Source organism: Sesamum indicum, linkage group LG1, assembly GCF_000512975.1.
Source record: "Sesamum indicum cultivar Zhongzhi No. 13 linkage group LG1, S_indicum_v1.0, whole genome shotgun sequence".
Classification (NCBI taxonomy): Eukaryota; Viridiplantae; Streptophyta; class Magnoliopsida; order Lamiales; family Pedaliaceae; genus Sesamum; species Sesamum indicum.
This window is the reverse complement of record NC_026145.1, coordinates 17,791,758-17,811,904: the sequence shown is the minus strand read 5'-3', so window position 1 is coordinate 17,811,904 and position 20,147 is coordinate 17,791,758. Positions and strand designations below refer to the sequence as shown.

Sequence of the window (20,147 nt, the reverse complement as noted above, 5' to 3'; positions counted from 1 at the left end):
AGGCGAATCCTGGAAATGCTTGCAGCCTCCTGTCTCTCTTTTTGAGTGTTATAGCCCCAATCCCCTGCTTCACTTTCTTTGTCTTAAGAATCCAAATAATATAATAGCAGAGATAACGAGAAATATATATAAACATCAGCTTGTCAGCCAACGAGAGCTTCAATTACCTAGATAGAGGTTCCATTTGTCCAATTCTGCCTCTTTAATGACATTCTTCAGAGTCGCAAGTCGGTCTTCAACAAAGCTTTTCCAACATAGAACACAAAATAAGTTCCTACAAGTTCTATTTTTAGAAAAATAAATATTGAAAGACGTTACAAATTGCTCTTAATGTCTATAAATATATGATCTTACTGAAGGGTTAGGCCCTGGTGTTCTGGCATGTCTTGGAGTTGCTTCAGCACCTTTACTTTTGGACTGACAAATTTTTCCATTGATAAGATCAAAGTTAATGTTGTTTCTTTTCTTTGGTTTAACTCTTTATTCTGAAAATACTTACCCAGTTCCCAGACCATAGATTCTTTCAGGAGGAATAGTTACTCCGGCAAGCTCTCGAAGTAAAGCATCTGCAAAACGGCTCTATAAAGAATCTAGCAACCAGTTAACGACAGCAGAGCCTTACAACATTAAGGTACAAAATGACAAGATAATTATAAATGTCTAATTAAGATGGAACTTTCTCCAACTTGACACAAGAAGATTCCACATGATACTGCTGGTGTAATAAATTCATTGATGCCATGGGTTTTTGAATCAGAGTGTTAAATTGGTTTCACCTGTTTTGTTGTGACAATATAGAGCTTTGAACTAGCAAACTTCAGGGCATCAGGAACACCAGGATAAAATCTGTGGGTTATGAACAAGACTGATCAAAATTTACAAGGGATAGTACTGAAACCTGACAGAATAAGCAACACCCAAGAATATAAATAACTAGTAGAATCTGAACTTGAGAGACATCACAAAATAAACATTTGGGAGTTCCTTACATGGACATTTAAACCTATCCTAGTTTGTAAATTAAACAACCAAGGAAGCAGGCAATCAATGGAATTCGTACCATCTTTGAGCAACCATTGTTATCAAAACGAACCATTGAATACATAAAGAGACCATTCTGTTTGTTTACCAGTAAAAGAACAACCGCATTCGTTCAAAAGTTTAGCACAGCAAAGGATTTACCAAAAACCCGAATACAACCCTTTGCTCCCATGTGGAGGGAATAGTGCAAATTTCGTGGTATTGTTATTTTGCCATATTTCCTTGTATCTTCGAGTTCACAAAGAATAGCTATATAGAATTAGAAGAGGCAGAGCCATGCTAAAACTGAGACCTTTAGATTTAGCAGGCATTGTTATGCACTTTTGAAACAGGAGACCTTTTTCCTGCATCTAAATTCTAAGCCACTTAATTGTAAAAACCTATAGAGTCAATATACAAAGGCTGGTGTATGAGTAATATAACACCTGATCAGAAAAACAAAAAATTACCTGTTTGCACCTATCCAGGTAGCCAAGTCATTATCCATCCACTCATCCCTCACCTTTCCAAAGAGATCGATTAGCTCATCCCTATTCTCATTCCATTCTTCCATAATTACAGGTTTTATTTTCATCCAATTCTCCAATATTCCCTCAACCGTAAGTCCCTCTGCGACCTTACACATAAAGAAGATCCAATATGTTAGGGATTTCAGTCATCAAATAGTGAAAGGAGTAGATTAACACGTAAGACACCCACTGAAGACTTCCGAATAGAAGGAATTTGGGTCTCCAGCAGCAACCTCACAAGTAATACATTTTCGTATCCAGTTTCTACCACCGGTCGAACCTGAAACCAGTTAACAGCCCATCATTTCCAGAATATCTAACCATTAATGACATCCTAATTTCTTTTATTCTTTTTGAGGATTCCTATATCTTCTGAGCTACAAGTGCTGCTTGTACAGTCAAACCGTATTTAAGAACGGCAAAACCGTCAAACTTTTTGCTGTAGAACTCTAAAAGATTCTATTTTTATTTTCATTTTTTTGGAGAGAGAATCAAAGCATTCAGTTAAACCTGAAATGAGAGAGAGAGAGAGAGAGAGAGAGAGAGAGAGAGCATCAAAGACAGGAAGAAAACATTACTATATGCATCTGATCAACAATCCAATCCTCCAGAGATGATTCCACCCCACTGAACAGACTCGGCCATCTTACTTTAGCAGCCTAACCAATGAACCAAACCCGACCAAATTAGAGGAAAAAAAGAACAACATACATACAGAACTAAATAAATGCGAGTAAAGAATAAAAGTACTTCGGATGCATTCCATCAAATTATAAGAAAAGCACACAAAATACGACAACTCAGCAGCAGAAAGAGGGTACTGAACGGAAGTAAATGTTTAGTCAAAAACATCAAATTACAATAAATACAAAAACCCATAATCAAAACATCAGCAAAACCTTGACAGCAGAAAGAGAGCTCTCTCCGCAGCTGTCGCAGAGGACCCCATCAAAATCCAGAGCGTAGAGATCCCCCATCACTGTGTGTTTGAAGATTAATTATTATGTCAACAAAAAGAAGAAGAAGAGAAAATTTGCAGATAACATTCTGTTTGTTACCCGCCACACCAGAAGAGTACTTCCATGAGGAGGCCCACGAATATGGGCCTAACTGATGGGCCATTAATTGGGCTACATTTAAGTTTCTGTATTTGTTGGGCCCAACACAAATGAATACATTATTTGGGTCGAATTTTAGAAGCCCACAATTCAGTAATGATGCGGTCAGCCGTTTTCTGCTCTCGATGATTGCCGCCATTTCCATAACTCGAAGCTACCTTTTGGCGAACTCTGTTCTTTTCTTCATTTTCAGGTACTCTACTTCCCTGAACAGCGGCGCAAGTTATCTTGTTTGCTTACTTGGTTTGTGTTAGTTTGGTGGGTTTGAATTTGATTTAGGGGGAAGCGGGTGTTTGTTTGTCGTGTGTGTAGTTGAAATCGTTGTTTTGGGTTGTGTAGTTTTGGTCTGTTAGTGTATAGACTGTGTTGTTGTTGTTGGTTTTTTTCTTTTTTTTTTTCCATTGGAAAATTTTCTGGATTAGGATAGGAATGGGATGAGGTTTTCAGCGGAGATGGGGGAATGAGAACAGGATGAGGTTTGTGCTAAGATTGGGGATTAGGGCTTTTCGCCTTGATTGCTGGGAATGTCTTTTCTCTTCTTCGTTTTTTCCCCCCGGGGTTAAGTTTGGATTTGTTGCTGAGGAATGAATGTGTACCGGTTTATGGGCAGTAAGAGTTGAGACAGTCTCTTTCTGGGTTTTCAATCTTGTTGCAGGCTCGAAATTATAACGTAAATGGTGCATAACTGTTGCAGCTTGCAACTAAGGTGTAATCTTTCATTCGTTACTAACATATGGTATTTATGGTAAATTAGGCTTTGGAATTTTGTTTGGTAATTGGAATGAACGATTATTATCTGGAAACATGATGGCAAATTTGGTAAAGAAAAACTTCTATTTGTATTGGGGAGAATAGAAATACGAACTGCTCTTCACATTTATATACATCTAACTCCATTTTTACTCTCTCTCTCACACCAGTCACCACGGCTAAATTAGGTACTCATTTTATAAATCTATGCATGTTCATTTAGTCTGAGAAAGAGTTCTGTTATTTTTTCCTGCCTCTTCTTCTTCTTTTTCTATAAATGATTTTGTGCATTTTAACAGAGATGGGTAAAGAGGAAAGCCCACAGATCAGTAGAAGAACCACAAGATTGTCTTCTTGTAGCACTCCGAGTCTAAAAGCTCCAGTAGAGGCTTCAAAAGCTACTAATAAGTTGCAATCTTCGTCAGTAGACGATCTTGTGTTCCATGGTGAATGCATAAGTCTCGATGAGTTAATCAATTCCTTTCCAGGGAGGCAAACAAAAATTCTTGAATTAATCAATCTTTTGGGCCCTTTGGATTCCCCCCTGGTTCCGACATTTCTCTATGGAGGCGCTTCAACAGGAAAGACAAGCATTATACTTCAGATGTTCAAGCACTTGACCCGCCCATTCATTTACTCTAGCTGCATCACCTGTTATAATCCCCGGATACTGTTTGAGTCCATCTTGAATCAGCTTTTGCTTCACAGGAAGAACGAGAGCAATGGTTATTTGAGTGCTAAGCGATGTGAAAAGCCCTCTGATTTTGTTAACCTACTGCGTGAAGCTTTGAGTACTCTTGTAGACAGTCTCAAAGGGAATCCTGGAAAGTTGAGCTCCAAGAAGTCGTCTTCGCAGGTTAATGGGAGGATGGTTTACTTGATATTTGATAATCTTGAGGTTGTTAGAGAATGGGATAAGAGTTTTAGTATATTACCCCTTTTGTTCAATTTGTATGATATTCTGAAAATGCCAGAGCTTGGTCTGATTTTCATCAGTAGGACTTCTCTTGATACATTTCAATCAGACACAGGTTATGTCGAGCCATTTCCTGTCTATTTTCCTGATTACACAGAAGATGATTTGCGCCTTATATTCATGAAAAATCAAGCAAATCCCAAGCTTTATTCCTCGTTTCTGGAGTATGTATCTCACTTTAGTTATTATTGCTTGCAACATGTTTTACTTTTATCATCTTGTTCATAGAAGAATTAACTTTATTCATATCTTTGCTTTTCTGTTGAACAGTTTGGTGCTGAGACCTTTCTGTAGAATTACAAGACGGATTGACGAATTATCTACGGCCTTCTTACCTTTATTCAAGAAGTATTGTGAACCTCTTGGTGATTTGGGGGCTGTCCCTAATGAAGACATGAAGAGAAAATTATTTAGTCATCTTCAACCATTCATCTCACTTTCCCTGAATGAGACGTCCAGTGTTTCTTTTCAACCTCTGCTCAAACCCTCAGCTAACAAAGACAGGACCCTGAGGAAGAATACCACAAAGAAATTGGGAGCTTTTGAAACTCTAGATGAAATCGACTTCCATATGTCTACTTCTGCAAAATATCTGCTTATTTCTGCATTTCTCGCTTCAAGAAATCCAGCAACCCTTGATGCCTCACTTTTTGATTCAACAGGGGGATCAGACAATCGGAAAAGAAAGAGAAAGTAAGGGTTTGACCACAAAGATATCTGATGGTAGTGTAAACTATGAAGTTGCAAATATAGGTCTTGTTTCCCTTGGAAATTTATTCTTATCTTTTCAAAAACAACTCCTTTCTCTCTTATATGCTGGCAAATTACCGCTTTTGCTTAGTCTGTAAATAATTGAGTCTTTGATATAGGGGTTTGCTCGGAAAATTTATATTGAAACAAAAATCAATTGAAGCTTGTGGTGTATGGATCATTTTTATGTTTTTCAGAATTTACCAAGTATGTTGTGTCTTCTTCTGGTTGTTATTCAAGAATCGCTGGAGGATTGCGCATCTCAAGTTTTAGCAAGAGCATGCCTGTACAAGGATGAGGGCCTACTGCTTTCAATTTAACTATAGAAGTATATATATCACATTAGTTTTAGTTAATAAACATAAAATAATCTTCAGGATATGTCCTTCTACCTCAATGACCAGGAGAAAAGAGTTACCTGTTGTATGGTGTTTGTTATAGCTCATGTGCTCCCTGAAGAGTTATTCTAGAATTGCAACTGCTTTTTTGGCAATTTCACTTTTTCTGCGCTAAAGTTGAACTTTAAAAGTGGGAAAAATAATTTTGTTCTGTTCTGTACATATTTTAGGGGCTCTGAAAGATCAATGGAGCAGAAGGAAACTAAAGAACAAGAGTTACTCATGAAAGGACCTGGAACTTTCCCTCTAGAAAGGTTGTTGGCCATATTTCAATGCATCACATCTGTTGCAGAGTATTTACATGATGACGAAGAACCACAAAATGCTGGCCTGGAAGCTGAGGGCTCTGCTAGTGGACTGATGTCTGACATTCTCTTGCAATTATCCAGTCTATGCAGTGCCAATTTTATTACCAAAGGAGGAAGCTGTCCACTGGAAGGCTCAACACGGTACCGCTCCACAATATCTGAAGATATGGCTTTAAAGGTATATATCAAATTATGGTTTTGTGTGGTCATCCGTGCTTCTGAATCATCCTTAATGTAGTGATTGATATGATGTTTTAAATTGGCTTACAGATAGCAAGGAGTCTGAAGTTCCCCTTGTCAAAATACTTGTACAGAAGGTGATATATTGTTCAATACTCATGTTGCCTTCAACTGATGCAATAAGTAAGGTTAACCTTGAATAGAGCAAAGCTCTATTGGCTACATGTGGAAATGGAATCCAGCCAATTCAAGAACGGTCCAACATCAAAGCGTGGCTGCTATTGTTCCCAAGTTCTGAAGTGCTCCAGCTTGCTAAAACGCCCATCATTTGGTTTCTTTGGGATTTCAACGGAATGTGAAGCTGTGGGAAAGAAATTGTACTGTTTGTCTATCTTTTGCAAGTGCAAGCACCATTTCCTGCTTTTCCCCTGGAGCCCCCTGTTTATATCATTTAGTCAGCATTCATATGCTTTGGCTTGTTTATTTGTAATCAAATCGCCTTCTGCCTGTCAAATGATTTTGACTTGAGGAATGCTCTTGATTCTTATACTTACTATCGCTCTGGAACTTCATATACATGCAAAAGTTGGGAGGATTGAGGATTGTGCAATTGACCGATTGAGGAATTGTGCGAATACAAATTGAGATGCTTGTTGGATATTTGGACTGATCATATATGGTTAATACACAAACACACACGTTTGTGTGTGAAGAATGAGTTATTTTTATGGAATCCATTAGACAATAGCGATTTCTAGAAAGGTTTCACTCAATTAATCAGGATAGTTATACTACAATTGCTATTTTTGGTTCAATACCCATTGTCTGATGAATGTGGAAAATTGTTGAGAGACAAAGTCACTTGTAATAGTTCAGACCATATGTATGGATTAAAAATTGATAAAGTACATATCTTGTAAAATTGAATTAAATAACTCAAATGAATTGTTTACAATGAAACTCCAATACAGATTCAATTGGTCTGGTAATAATTTTGATATCCAAGGGGCTCGTGGATCCGGGACAAGACAATACCAATCCTTTATTGTGAAGAAAGTCAAAACATCTCAAGTTCAAGTATCTTAGCCGCTTAGGAAATGCGTGTTATCTATCATCATCCAACGATTCTGATGAACCTCCTCTCCTCTCCTCTGAGTTACAACAATCTGATAGACCAGAAAAAAAGGCTCAAATTCCAAGAATTCAGGTAAGATTTGTTTTACCAAAGCGAAAACTATGTGGCAGCAGGGTTGACTTTTTTATTGGCAGGAAAATCATGATCAGAAGGTTGACTTTGGTTCTGCTACTGCAAACAAACTTGGGCATTGAAGAGGGTCAAATACTCAATCTCCTTGGTAATGTACACAATTTTACTGTGGTTTTGGACGTAAAATCCAAGAGGCACGGGATAAAGATTGAATTTTTATTTTATTTTGTTGTGATGTTTTTGACTCACGAAAATGAGATTGGTGCTATAAATTGTGGGTGGGTTGTTCACCGAACTGATAAGCTCCAACCCATGTTCCATTTATGATCCTCATAAATTTGATAAACAAATCCTGTGTATAAAGTTGGGAAAAAGAAGCAAACAGCCAAATCATTACAGCCAAGTTTTCCTATTTTTCTGCAGCTTTGTGTGTTATTACAAGAATCCCTACATTCACCATGCTTTCTCAACTAATCTCATTTATTTCCATTCATTAAATGCTTGAAATAAAGGCCACAGCTCTTCTCTCTGCACTGCAAGGATTAGTTGTACACAGGGAGAGAGAGAGAGAGAGAGAGAGAGAGAGGGGTTGTATGAAAAGAAAACCATTGTAATTAGTTTGTGGTGATGGTATTTGATATTTTGACAGAGTGGTTTCCTCTTTGGGTTGTCCTTTTGACTCTTGTGTCCTTAAATCTCTTCAACTGCCTCTGGAATGCATTTATGGTGGTTGCATCTGATTGTTTAAAGTGAGATAAAAAAGAGTAATTCAACCCCTTAGTTATTACCCTTTTCATTACAATTCTCTTCTATAAATCCCCTTTTTCTCCTCATATTCTTTCACCTCTCTCTCACACATACCTTCTTCCCTCCTCTTACATCCTTTTCCCTTACACAACACAGAAACAAAACATCCTCATACATCTTCTTGTTTTTCTAACATGGATATCTCGTTAGCATTGTTGTTATTTACTGCCGTCACTTGTTACCTCCTCTGGTTCACCTTCATTTCCAAATCACTCAAGGGCCCGCGTGTGTGGCCCCTCTTGGGCAGTCTTCCCGGCCTCATCGAGAATGCCGACCGCATGCACGACTGGATCGCTGACAACCTCCGCGCCTGCGGCGGCACGTACCAGACATGCATCTGTGCCGTGCCATTCTTGGCCCGAAAGCAAGGCCTTGTGACCGTCACTTGTGACCCCAAGAACTTGGAGCACATCTTGAAAGCCCGGTTCGATAATTACCCCAAGGGCCCGACTTGGCAAGCCGTTTTCCATGATCTACTGGGCCAGGGGATTTTCAACTCCGATGGCGACACGTGGCTCTTCCAGAGGAAGACGGCTGCGCTAGAGTTCACTACTCGGACTCTGCGCCAAGCCATGGCTAGATGGGTCAACCGCTCCATCAAGAATCGATTCTGCCCCATCTTGAAGGCGGCTCAGCTTGAAGCCAAGCCGGTGGACTTGCAGGATCTCTTGCTCAGGCTCACTTTCGATAACATTTGCGGCTTGACTTTCGGGAAGGACCCGGAGACGCTGGCTCTTGGCCTCCCGGATAACAGCTTCGCGTCGGCTTTCGACCGAGCCACCGAGGCTTCCCTGCAGAGGTTCATCTTCCCAGAAGTGATATGGAAGTTGAAGAAATGGCTTCGGCTAGGAATGGAAGTCAGCTTGAGCCGAAGCCTTGTTCACGTGGACGAGTATCTATCCGGTGTCATCTGTACACGTAAGCTCGAGCTGATGACTCAGCAGAAGGATGCCAACCCACACGATGACTTGCTGTCAAGATTCATGAAGAAGAAAGAATCATACTCGGACGAGTTCTTGCGATACGTGGCACTCAACTTCATCCTAGCTGGAAGAGATACGTCATCCGTCGCGCTGAGCTGGTTCTTCTGGCTGGTCATCCAGAATCCAAGGGTGGAAACCAAAATCTTGAACGAGATATGCACGGTTTTGATCGAGACACGTGGCTCTGACGTGGACAGGTGGGCCGACGAGCCACTCGCATTTGAAGAAGTTGACCGTTTAGTATACTTGAAAGCTGCATTATCTGAGACTCTTAGGTTGTACCCTTCGGTGCCGGAGGACTCGAAGCATGTGGTGGCCGACGACATTTTGCCGGATGGTACATTTGTTCCGGCGGGGTCGTCAGTTACGTACTCGATATACTCGGCGGGGCGGATGAAGTCGACGTGGGGGGACGACTGCTTGGAGTTCAAGCCGGAGAGGTGGTTGTCCGAGGATGGCAACAAGTTTGTGATGCACGATTCTTACAAGTTCGTGGCGTTCAATGCCGGGCCACGAATATGTCTAGGGAAGGACTTGGCATCTCTGCAAATGAAATCGATAGCGGCGGCTGTGCTGCTCCGCCACCGGTTGACGATGGCAGCTGGCCACAAAGTGGAGCAGAAGATGTCATTGACGTTGTTCATGAGGCATGGGCTTAAAGTGGATGTTCGTGCAAGGGACTTAAGCCCAATAGTTGCAAGTATAATGAATAATTAGGGGGCGGAGAGAAGTTGATGAATTGCATAGGCGGCGGAGGAGTAGGGGTAGATGTGGTGGTTGGGGTGGTTTAAAGCGGTGGTTGGAGTGATGATTAAGGAAATTGTTGGGTAGGGTGGCTGTGGGTGGTTCTCTGACAATATTTGTGAGACAAAGTCACATGCACGGATGGGTGCGTGGCTTAATTTTGGTTTGAATGCATGTAAGTAAATATGGTTCGGCTCCTCCTCATGGGATTCATGTTTGAAGGTACAACCATTCATTGCGGGAAGATGAAGAAAGGTGTGGAGCCAGCCAATGTCTTCTCCTTTTTTGCCCTTCACTTTTTAATTACAAATTATTCATCTTTTTTTTTTTCCTTGTTTTATTATTAATTTTTGGGTTTTGTTATTGTTCTGATTCTTTATATTCTTATTTCCGACAGTTTTTGTAATCAACCTATCCAATTTTCCTTTTTTGGCTGAGAATTTAGTAGAGTACTTAATTCAATCCTTCTACAAACATATCTAAAGCATTAATCAAGACTTGAAACACCAGTTTTTTTCACTTGCATGTCTGGTTAGTAATTTGTTACTGGAGTCTTCACCAGAAATAGATTATACATCTCAATCATTGATTGCAACAGAAAGGCAACAATGTCAGAATAGCAGAATTCATATATTTGTCCATTTGAGGTTTTCTTTGGCATTTGATGGACTGTAATTAAAAAAGCTAAAGAAAAGAAAATGTTGTGTTTAGAGGGGGTTTTGTTCAACTTATTCGAACTGGGGCCCTCTAAGTTTTCTTTAGATGCATTCTTTACATGGTAAATTAACAAATCTTTTTACATATTCTGACTAACCCAGTCAAGAATTTTCTCTCCTGTGGAAAAGAAGTTCAACACTAATGTGCCTATGATGTACAATGCAACAGCCACTTTGAACACATCGTCCCAAGAACCTGAGATAAAGCAAGAATCAATCGGTAATAGACCAAATACGGTAAGAAGTTGCCAATAAGAACCATAAAGCCAAAAGAGTATCTTAAGAAAATAAAGTATGTATCCAGTTGCAGCAGTCACAAAAACGCCGGCAACTACACCAGCACAGACCCAATCGTACTCCCTGCAATAGAAGCACCATACTAGGATTAGAATATCAGACTGACAATCGTTATATTTAGGTAACTGTCAAATATTTACAACAGGAAAAAGTAGAAGCACTTACTGCATAACGTGGCTAAATATCTTGGTGATTCTTGGAGTATAATCCAGATTGAGAGAATGCATCCGAACCCTGTAGAAAAATCATACACAAGTTGTCTCAAGTTGTGAGATAAAAGGGGAGAATGCAACAAGAATGGCTTGAACCTGGCTGCACACCATGCATAGCACTGCTAAAGCGGGCATCTTCTCATTACTAAGTCTGTGTAAGGAAGAAAGCAGGGCCTAGAAACCCAATTGCTGCATCATGTGACAAGAGAATTGCAGAAGACTCACTACACTTAAGCCCAACTATATCTGTATGATGAACAGCATCAAACGCTGTCCTACCCAACAACACTTGTGAACTGTTATGATGGAAACACCTCTGCTCACGAGGAAATCAGTAATCCAACCACCTATGTTTGCAAACACGGCTAAGGCTGAACTTCAAAACCTATGCAAACAATCACAAAAGTATGGGAAAGCAATTAGAATGAGTGCTCAGTAATTAATTATTTAATCACGTATTAGGAGAATATGGAACATATTCACCTCCATCAGACGATATGCGGCCGAAGGAAGTGAGGCCTTAGGTACTTCCAAGGGATCCAAAAGAATAGAAAACAGATGGCCACCTGAAATTGTGGATCAACATGGGTGAAGATGCCAAACCGGTAACTGATCCAAGATACATGCTGCTGTATACTAGTGCAAGAGATCTGCATCTTTCAGACACGGGAACCCATTTTGACAACAAATTATTCTAGCAGGCATAGCAACACCATGATTTATAAAATAAAACCTCATTATTAGAAGAGAACACCATGTCTAGACAAGTAAGATTCTTGAACTTTGAGCAAGAATGTGGATGAATTGATTCAGAACTTTGTCATACAAGAGCTAGTCTATAATACATCCATTGAGGGGCGGAGGTTAATTGTGGCCAATATTGTTTAAAATGCATCACGAACAGCAACATTTAGTACAAAGAATATATAGAAATCGATTTGATCATTGTGTTTGAAGTTATCTAATACTTTCTCGTGTAAAATTCACATTACAGAAGAACTCCGGGAGTATATGCTATATACTCAGCTTAAAATCTAACTTCAGAAGTATGAATATATGCTGGTTGTGACTCACGAAACTTTGGGTTGACAAGCAACATATAGCAAATCTATGTACAAGAATGCGAGCAGCTAACCTCATCAATTCCCATGAAGACACGCATAATGAGTAAGAAGGGAAGCCCAATTCTGGAAGACATAGGTGTGAAAACTGTTGCAACCGACCACCAAACTACTCCAAAACCAAGTACTAGCTTCCCACCTATTTTATCAGCCCATATGCCTCCAAGAATCTGTGCTGCAGCAAATATGCTAAGATACTTCAGCTAGAGGCAAAAATATAAACTTATCATTTGTAGTCAAAATGTCGCACATCTTTGATGATCTGTAGGCAAGTCGTCCTGGTAACACAAGCAAATAAGAGGACACATCCAGAACAGTCTAAAAATACCATAACTAACGGACATTCTACAGACCAAATTGTTTCAGTGTCCTACACTTTGAACTTTCCGAAGCAATTACTAGAATTTTGGAAATGCATAATGCATCAGTACTTCAAAAATCCAGACAGTGTCAAACCGAATGCAATTTTAAGTCCTAACATTGAAATTCTTAAGAATTAATCTCTCAGCTCAGTTCGACTAAAACAGTGTCAATATCTAAAAAGTTACCATCAGAAGACAGGAATTTAAACAACGGTGCCATAATTAGCAAACAATTACCAGAACCGATCGAAGGAGCCGAAATTCCGGTGTGAAACTACGGCGCTGATTGCCATTCTAACCAGAATCCGTACGTATGTTTTGCTTTATATTTTCAAATCTCCAGGTCTACAATGAATTTCAAATCAAATCTTCCGAGTCCGAAGTGGATAACAGTAACATCTTGGGAGCCGTTTCATACCAATTCTTTTTTGTATTTTTCTGCAACTTTATTCTTGTTAGCGGGAAATTGAAGAGAGGGGCTGAGAGAGTGACAGGTAGCATCCTCTGCAGGGTTCTCAAATGACGATAATGTCCTCCCTTGTAGTTTTAAAGACGCCGTTGGTGACACTGGAATGTAAGAGGTCGAGACGAGGGTGGGTTTGGAAATTCATGATGGGGAGTGTCGATTGTTGAATTTACTAAAAGCCCCTCTGTGGGATGTGAAAGTGGCAGGGAAAAAGCCCAACAGGATGGTAGAAAATGAAGCTTATTTGGGCTAAGCCCATTAGTGTACGGGTCCAATTATTCAATTACGGCCCGTGAACTCTCCAATAAACAAAATTAATTTGGTTGGTTGAGGAAAAAGAAAAGGAGATATGAAGGCACTATAAGTGCAAACAAAATAATTTTTATTATCATTTGTTATAGTTGGATAGCTCGTTATATTTCTCTTTGTTTCCAACCAGTAATTGGGTTAGCTCACCAACCCTGTCGATGCGAATGCGTCTTCAATAGCCCTGGTGGAAGAAGATAGATAGACTACTTATTTTTCATAAAATGAAAATAATTTACTGCAAGAACAACCAGCATCAACCATATACCCTAAACGACTCCATTCATGCACAAAAAGAGAGAGTTCAATGCATCATAAAATTGCTTCATACACAATTATTAATTGTGGACAAAATAATATCTGACCCCCCGGTCCGCCTCAGCCTCACAGATACGACCTAAAGACCTTCCTGCACTCATCATTAACTTCATCTTTGACCCTCTGATTTCATTTTTTGGAGTATATTGATTCCACCTTACCATCATTCCCACCAAGCAGCATGTACTTATCCTTTCTAGTCAACTGAGTGCACTCAAATCCAAGAGCACCAGCCAAGATCCTCTGCACATGATTGGCCACCTCAATCGACGACTTCCCACCCCCCTTGCATGTCATCTCCTCTGGCAACCTCTCGAGAAACGTGATCTCGTATGTCGGCCTGGGGTTCATGAAGTAGAAATAAGCATCCCAAAACTTGACACCTCGTACTGTTGTGCCATGGAACATGTTCTGCTTAAGGTTCACCGCAACAGGTACGATCCGGTCACTTAATTCTGCAAATAAAGCACTGAATCTGAGCAGATACGGCTCCCTGCACGTTGTCCCCTCAGGGCACACAACTAGGTCGCCCTTCTGGAGCAATGCCTTGATTCTAGCAGCATCGGCCTCACGATCACGTGTCAAGGCCACAGCTGGGATTGGAGAGAGGAACCTTGAGAGCTTGCTGACACTATATGTCACGCATGAAACTTTGCGCCCCAGCGCGATTGCAATGACGATTGGGTCGAGGGCCGTGCGATGATTGCACACGTAGAGATTGCCAGGGGAGCCGGCGGAGGGAGGAGGAGGTGGGTTGCCCTTGATCACAAGGTTAATACCGAGCATGGGGTAGGTGTAACGGACAATGCGCTCCGGTAGAGGGAGGTTGAAGTAAACACGGATTAAGGAGAGAATGAATCCAAATGGGAGCCAAATGTAGGTGATTAGTGCATTGAGTGGAGTGGGGCACTGGACTAATCGGCCATCATGGAAGATCAGTCGGCTTTTCAGGCGATCAAGTGGCAACGGTTTAGCTGATTTGCTAGGGTGCACCATATATCCCTCCTGTTGAGCATAGGTGAGTAAGCGATTAGAATCATATACAACTTCTTCACATATAAAAGGGACGATATATAAAGTTCAAAGCCTACAATTCGTATGGAAAGAGAACACAAAAAATATCGGGACAAATGAAATTCATTAAACACAGAAACGGGATTTTCATCAATAATAAGAGGGGTCTAATCTCATTACCATTAGACCAGTTAATCACTGACAAGTGCTAAATAACATGACAGAAGTTATTATATGTGGAAAATTGGAACCATGCAAGCAAAGCAATTCAATGAAAAAGATAAAGATTGTTTGAAAAGCCCTCTTTACCTCTATAAACTAATTTTTGATATGGTCCATGTCAAAATTAGATCAACGTCAGATTGTTGATTCTTGTAACATTTTGATTAAAGCTATATATGCCAACTCTTTTGCCTAAAGAAGAAAACAGCATATGCACACAAATTTACATAATCGATTATTTGAACTAACAATAAAAGGAAATGAAAGATATTTTTAATTTCCTACTGAAAAATCACCAGTGTGTGTGTGTGTATATATATCATAAAGAGCTCTTAGAACACATATCCTGTAAAAACGACCAAATAATGGGATGAGTGGACGTAAAACTCGATCAATCTTATTCATTACACTGAATTTAGTTGATCGCAAAATCACGAAAAAGGAAGTAACACTCACCTTGCAAATGGACATGAAATCATGATCAGACTCCCGATCTCCAATCCCAATATCCGGCTTCTCCTCTCCAAACTCCTTCAGCACCCCCAACTTCTTCCATTTCCCTACCAACACCCCAGGCTTCTTCACGAATCCTGTTGCCTTCTTCGTCTTCGGATCCACCTCAATCTCCGTGCCAACCACCTTATCTCCCCCCAAATACTCCTTCACGAACGGCTCAACCATTATCGTAGGGTTCGCCGTTATAATCACTTTCCTGTCACACTTGTCGAAAACCTCATAACTCTCAGGCCTAACATCATTAGCGTAGAACCGCGGCAGCACTGCACGCGACACAAGCTCGATATCGCGAACTTTGAGTCCTGAATAGGAAATGTAAATCAGCATCTGGATAGCAAGGGACTCAGAAACAAAGATGTAGGCGACGGCGATGAGGGGAAACGATAAGAGGAGGATCAAGCCGCGGAGAAGGCTGCCGGCTTCGATGGCAACGAGCATGAAGTAAGGAAAGGAGGAACGGGAGATGAGTAAGGTCCCGTCCAGGTCCGCCGCTATAGAGCGACGATTCTCACCAGAGGTGTCGCATTTCTCAATCGACGGAAAACGCGCGGCCACAGCAGCCGCAGAAGCCATTCTCTCTCTCTCTCTCTCTCTCTCTCTCTCTCTCTCTCTCTCTGTGTGTAGATTCGATATATGCATATATACACATATATATATATATATGTCAGCGTGTGGATGTTTTCAGGGAGGAGGGAAGCTGAGGTTTTAAATGAGGTAGATGGAGTGTGGAACGAAAATGACGAAAATGGCCTGAAGAGGAATTATACGTGTATTTGACAGTGAGGAGGAAATGACGAAAATGTCCTTCCTAGTTTCGGTTGGGAAGTAATTGCTAAAAATTAGTACATACCATCTCATAATTGCTCTCACATGCAAACTTTCTTCAAATATTTATTACTCTCAACCACTTTTGTCTTTTTTCATAATAAAAATACTATTCGCTCCTTTCATAAAAGTACAAATCACTAATACGGATTGTGATTGAAAAATTAAGATAATAGAGTCAGGAAAACTTGTTTTACTTTTACACCACCTCTTAAATTTTTATGCGTGTTCAAATATTGATATTCAGTAATATTAGTAGAAAGTCCTATTTTGTGGTTGATTCGATTTTTTTTGTTTGATGGGCTAATTCAAAATTGTTGGTGAAATTTCTCTAATGTCATGCATCTTTAGGTGCCCCACTCCACCCTAATTTTATAAATGTCATTCACAATTTCATAAGGTAGATGGGGAGTAGATGAGGTAGACTTTGAATTCTCTGCCATCAAACAACTTAAGTCTAGGGTCATATGGCCCTTTCCTTTTGTTTTTTCAATGATTTCTCAAAAAGTTTCAATACCATTACATCTCCGTTAAACTTGTTGGTATACAGGTTAATTCCCATTTAAGAAACTTTGATATTGACTTGTGCCAGGTATTATTATTCACTTTATACGTTTGCAAACATCAAACAATCTTGAATTATTTGAATTTATACGTTGCAACATCAAACAATCTCGAATTTAAGGTTATTGGTTCTTCTTTTGGCACATAGGGAGGAGTAATAGTAGTAGTAGTTCTAATCTGCATACAAACTTTTGTAAAGTAACCCCACCTTATTTAATGACATCGGTGTCTCCTTGTTGGCTGTTGCACATGTGTATGTTGATCATGAAAGATTAGTTAGGATGGGCCACCCCTTCTATAATTATCGATTAGATAATCCAAGACTCTGATGGGCCTTTTAGTCCACAATAGCCCAATATCAACTTGAATATTCATTTAGATAATAAACACACAACTTTTCCTGATTAATTAAGCTTATGGACCTAACATGGATTTGAAATCTTTTCTTCTTCCAGTAGTAATTTTGTCCGCCAGAATGTTCTTTATGGTGTCACAACTTATTCTGCTCCTTTTTTCTTTTGTTTCTCTTTTTCCAGTTGGGGGAGGGGTGTTTGACATTTGAAAGGAAAGGAAAGCCACATTACAATAATCCCAATTCTTTACACACAACCAAGAGCTCCAAGAAATCCAATAAAATACATAAAAGTGACTCCTACAATAAACACAATCCTACATGACAAAAGCAAGACAGGAAATCAGCAGTCTCTCTCACACTTAAGCACCAACTGCAACACCTCAAAGCCCATAACATGAACAAGGCTGTCTATATTCAGTGGCCACTCTTGAATGGGATGGCTCTGATTATCACCTGGTGGTAGAGGGCAGCAAGTGCAGCTCCGATGAAAGGTCCAACCCAGAAGATCCACTGAAACAACACCACAGCAACAATGAGTGCAACATTATTAGTCAATCCAAAATATCAACCAACAAGCATCCTTTCCGCATAATTCATCGCTCTACAGTTATACGACTTGTTTGATGGTATACATAGGAATAAACTTACGTGGTCATCCCATGCGTGATCTTTGTTGTAAATGATAGCTGCGCCAAGGCTGCGGGCAGGGTTGATGCCGGTTCCGGTGATGGGAATGGTTGCCAAGTGAACCAGAAACACAGCGAATCCAATTGGAAGTGGAGCCAAAATCTGCAATTGTTTCACAGATTAGTAGAGTTTGGCAGGCCTGACCAATTCGTCAAGACTTTGTTTTGGCTCAATTTAAGCATTTTAGGTTCATCAATCTTGTGAGACAGATTAAGAGAAAGAAATATTCTCTCATCTCGCAATGCTCTCCTTCAAAATTTCCAGCTTCTTGGTATATTAGAGTAAGAATCTACGACCACGCACTCACATTAGCAGACAGATTCATCAGATCAAAGAGCATCTATCTTACCCTCTTATATATGGAATCTATATAATGAAATTAAATCTAATTCTTTCAATTTCTATTCAATAACAAAAGAGACTGAAGGAAAACCAAATTATCCTGAGGTAAACATCTCAAGGTGCGACAAATATGGCTAAGGAGATATTAGCTAAGACAAATATATATGTTTAATCATAGAATTTAGAACTACTTACAGGGACATGAGAGTCTCTGGCGTTCCTCTTGGCATCAGTGGCCGAAAAGACGGTGTAGACAAGGACAAAAGTCCCAATAATCTCAGCACCAAGGCCATCACCCTTGGTGTAACCATGGGCAACAACGTTTGCACCACCGCCCTTAGTCTGGTAGAGAGAAGGCTGGAAGCCCTTGACAACGCCAGCACCGCAGATTGCACCAAGGCATTGCATCACAATGTAGAAAATTGCCCTGGTCAGGGACAACTTCCTTGCCAGGAACAGACCAAATGTCACAGCAGGATTTATGTGCCCACCTGAAATATTCATACACCATAACAGATCAGTACATGAAATTCCCTACAGAAAACATGGCAGGAATGAACAAAAAGGTATTAGAGTATGATAAATATTACAGATTTCGGCGATATATCAAAGGCATTGTATAGGCGTAACTGTGGGCATAATAAATAGTTTGTAAGTTGTATTTGAAGCCAGTGCATGCAACCCAGCTACAGAAGGCATAATACTTACACATTTCGACGGTGGAAAGAAGATCATAAAGAATTTCAGCAGAAACTTAAGCCCATTTTCGAAAAGGCAAAAGGTGGTTAATGAAGCAGAAAAACTTGCAGATCAAAGCATGAAATTGAGAAAAACTTGCAAAAACAACACTAGAGTTCAGATTCAAGCTCAACGACCAACAAAACCCCTAGAATTAGCAGTAGCAGTAGCACCGCAAATTAAGATTTCCACACAGTAGCAAAATAGAACCTAAAACATCACACACAAGGGGCGTGGTAGTGGGGAGGTACCAGAGATGCCAGCAGTGCAGTAGACAAGGGCAAAGATCATCCCACCAAAAGCCCATGCAATTCCCTGAATACCAACAGTGGAACACTTGCTTCCAGACTTTGAAACCCCCATCACAGTCAAAATTGTGATGTAAAGAAACAAGAAAGTAGCCATGAACTCGGCAATGCCGGCCCTCCAGAAGGACCACGACTGGAGCTCTCCGGGCTCAAACAGCGGGGCCGGTGGCGCCTCCTTGTAGTCCTTTGACTGGGCAGAGGTCCCTATAGGCTGCCTCTCGGTAAACTTGTTCGCTCCGAGCTTCACATCCTCCTCTTTCCCCTCCATTCTTTGCTTTCTCTCTCTAGTTTTCTCTCTCCAAACTTTTCTTCCTCGGGAGCAGCTTTTTTGCTTGGTGGATATGGTGGTAGTGGGAAGTGAGGAGGAGAGAGTGGAGTTTTATACTGAGAAGGTAAGGGTCAGTGGACAACTGTACATTCTTTTCAGGCTCGCTAATTTCATGTGTTCCCCTTGGACTTGTCTATATTCTAACTAAGACCCCCATACTTCTCATTTTTGCATTGTGATCTTTTTCTTCATAACTTATTTTATCTTATTATTAATTGCAAAAACGTGCAGTTACAAATTGATTATTTAGTGGCAAATAATATTAAAATAAATGTTTATTTTATTGAGTTATATGCAAAATACCCTTGTATTATACGAAATGAATAAATTACCCTTTATTAAAAAAATAGCAAATTAATCCTTTATATTTTTCCATAATAACGCAAATAAATCCCTCACGCAATTTTGTACCGTTCACGCGCTATTTTTAATTATTTATTTTTTTATTTTTAATCATAGAATTATATTTTCATTCTTATTAATAGCTGTTGGATTTGTAATTTAAGGCTTAAATTGAATTAACAAGATTAATGGTCCAAATTAGACTAAATTTGATCACCAGTCTAGATTAAAAGCATATATTTATATATATATATATAATTTAATTAAAATATATTTATGACATATTTTTATTAATTAAAATTATATATGTATATATACAGAAAAAGAAAAAAACAGA

The 20,147-nt window shown here is 39.8% G+C and overlaps 5 protein-coding genes and 1 long non-coding RNA gene across 8 annotated transcripts; 2 read left to right on the top strand and 4 right to left on the bottom strand.

Moving 5' to 3' along the window:
• On the bottom strand, positions 1-2,607 carry LOC105172743 (the record flags this gene model as incomplete). The annotated part of the gene is given in 9 exon segments (XM_011094314.2): positions 1-64; positions 168-244; positions 355-417; positions 500-579; positions 777-846; positions 1,491-1,657; positions 1,741-1,830; positions 2,129-2,209; positions 2,450-2,607. Coding segments are annotated over 9 exon segments (770 nt in total), but the record flags the coding sequence as incomplete, so codon positions are not given.
• LOC105172732 (origin of replication complex subunit 5) lies at positions 2,697-6,583 on the top strand. 3 transcript variants are annotated; one of them, XM_020692921.1, is made up of 5 exons: positions 2,697-2,861; positions 3,718-4,558; positions 4,665-5,087; positions 5,713-6,028; positions 6,121-6,583. In XM_020692921.1, the coding sequence occupies exons 2-5, from the start codon at positions 3,720-3,722 to the stop codon at positions 6,169-6,171; spliced, it is 1,629 nt and encodes a 542-aa protein (XP_020548580.1). In that variant the 5' UTR covers positions 2,697-2,861; positions 3,718-3,719; the 3' UTR covers positions 6,172-6,583. The 3 variants fall into 3 exon arrangements, with proteins under 3 accessions (XP_020548580.1, XP_011092594.1, XP_011092603.1); XM_011094292.2 differs by lacking the exon at positions 2,697-2,861 and adding an exon at positions 2,890-3,374; XM_011094301.2 differs by lacking the exon at positions 2,697-2,861 and adding an exon at positions 3,388-3,606.
• LOC105172724 (cytochrome P450 86A8-like) lies at positions 7,048-10,101 on the top strand. Its single transcript, XM_011094280.2, has 2 exons — positions 7,048-7,237; positions 7,300-10,101. Exon 2 carries the CDS (start codon positions 8,179-8,181, stop codon positions 9,742-9,744), a length of 1,566 nt encoding a protein of 521 aa, XP_011092582.1. The 5' UTR covers positions 7,048-7,237; positions 7,300-8,178; the 3' UTR covers positions 9,745-10,101.
• Positions 10,419-12,060, bottom strand: LOC105172711. The gene is made up of 3 exons (XR_002287751.1): positions 11,480-12,060; positions 10,950-11,381; positions 10,419-10,847 (listed from the first exon to the last, which is right to left on the bottom strand). It is a non-coding gene; the product is annotated as an uncharacterized LOC105172711 (long non-coding RNA).
• LOC105172701 (glycerol-3-phosphate 2-O-acyltransferase 4) lies at positions 13,452-15,914 on the bottom strand. The gene is made up of 2 exons (XM_011094249.2): positions 15,262-15,914; positions 13,452-14,574 (listed from the first exon to the last, which is right to left on the bottom strand). Exons 1-2 carry the CDS (start codon positions 15,892-15,894, stop codon positions 13,699-13,701), a joined length of 1,509 nt encoding a protein of 502 aa, XP_011092551.1. The 5' UTR covers positions 15,895-15,914; the 3' UTR covers positions 13,452-13,698.
• Positions 17,268-19,497, bottom strand: LOC105172689 (probable aquaporin PIP1-5). Its single transcript, XM_011094229.2, has 4 exons — positions 19,084-19,497; positions 18,290-18,585; positions 17,714-17,854; positions 17,268-17,575 (listed from the first exon to the last, which is right to left on the bottom strand). The coding sequence occupies exons 1-4, from the start codon at positions 19,406-19,408 to the stop codon at positions 17,480-17,482; spliced, it is 858 nt and encodes a 285-aa protein (XP_011092531.1). The 5' UTR covers positions 19,409-19,497; the 3' UTR covers positions 17,268-17,479.

What these genes read in the sequence shown, in the direction of transcription:
- LOC105172732 (XM_020692921.1), top strand. Translation starts at nt 3,720, where the DNA reads ATGGGTAAAGAGGAAAGCCCACAGATCAGTAGAAGAACCACAAGATTG. An exon ending in AATCGGAAAAGAAAGAGAAA is followed by an intron (nt 5,088 to 5,712) that starts GTAAGGGTTTGA and finishes TACATATTTTAG; the next exon opens with GGGCTCTGAAAGATCAATGG. An exon ending in CTGAAGATATGGCTTTAAAG is followed by an intron (nt 6,029 to 6,120) that starts GTATATATCAAA and finishes ATTGGCTTACAG; the next exon opens with ATAGCAAGGAGTCTGAAGTT.
- LOC105172689 (XM_011094229.2), bottom strand. Translation starts at nt 19,408, where the DNA reads ATGGAGGGGAAAGAGGAGGATGTGAAGCTCGGAGCGAACAAGTTTACC. An exon ending in CTGCACTGCTGGCATCTCTG is followed by an intron (nt 18,586 to 19,083) that starts GTACCTCCCCAC and finishes TGAATATTTCAG; the next exon opens with GTGGGCACATAAATCCTGCT. An exon ending in ATCACGCATGGGATGACCAC is followed by an intron (nt 17,576 to 17,713) that starts GTAAGTTTATTC and finishes GTGTTGTTTCAG; the next exon opens with TGGATCTTCTGGGTTGGACC.
- LOC105172701 (XM_011094249.2), bottom strand. Translation starts at nt 15,894, where the DNA reads ATGGCTTCTGCGGCTGCTGTGGCCGCGCGTTTTCCGTCGATTGAGAAA. An exon ending in ATTTCATGTCCATTTGCAAG is followed by an intron (nt 14,575 to 15,261) that starts GTGAGTGTTACT and finishes TATGCTCAACAG; the next exon opens with GAGGGATATATGGTGCACCC.
- LOC105172724 (XM_011094280.2), top strand. Translation starts at nt 8,179, where the DNA reads ATGGATATCTCGTTAGCATTGTTGTTATTTACTGCCGTCACTTGTTAC.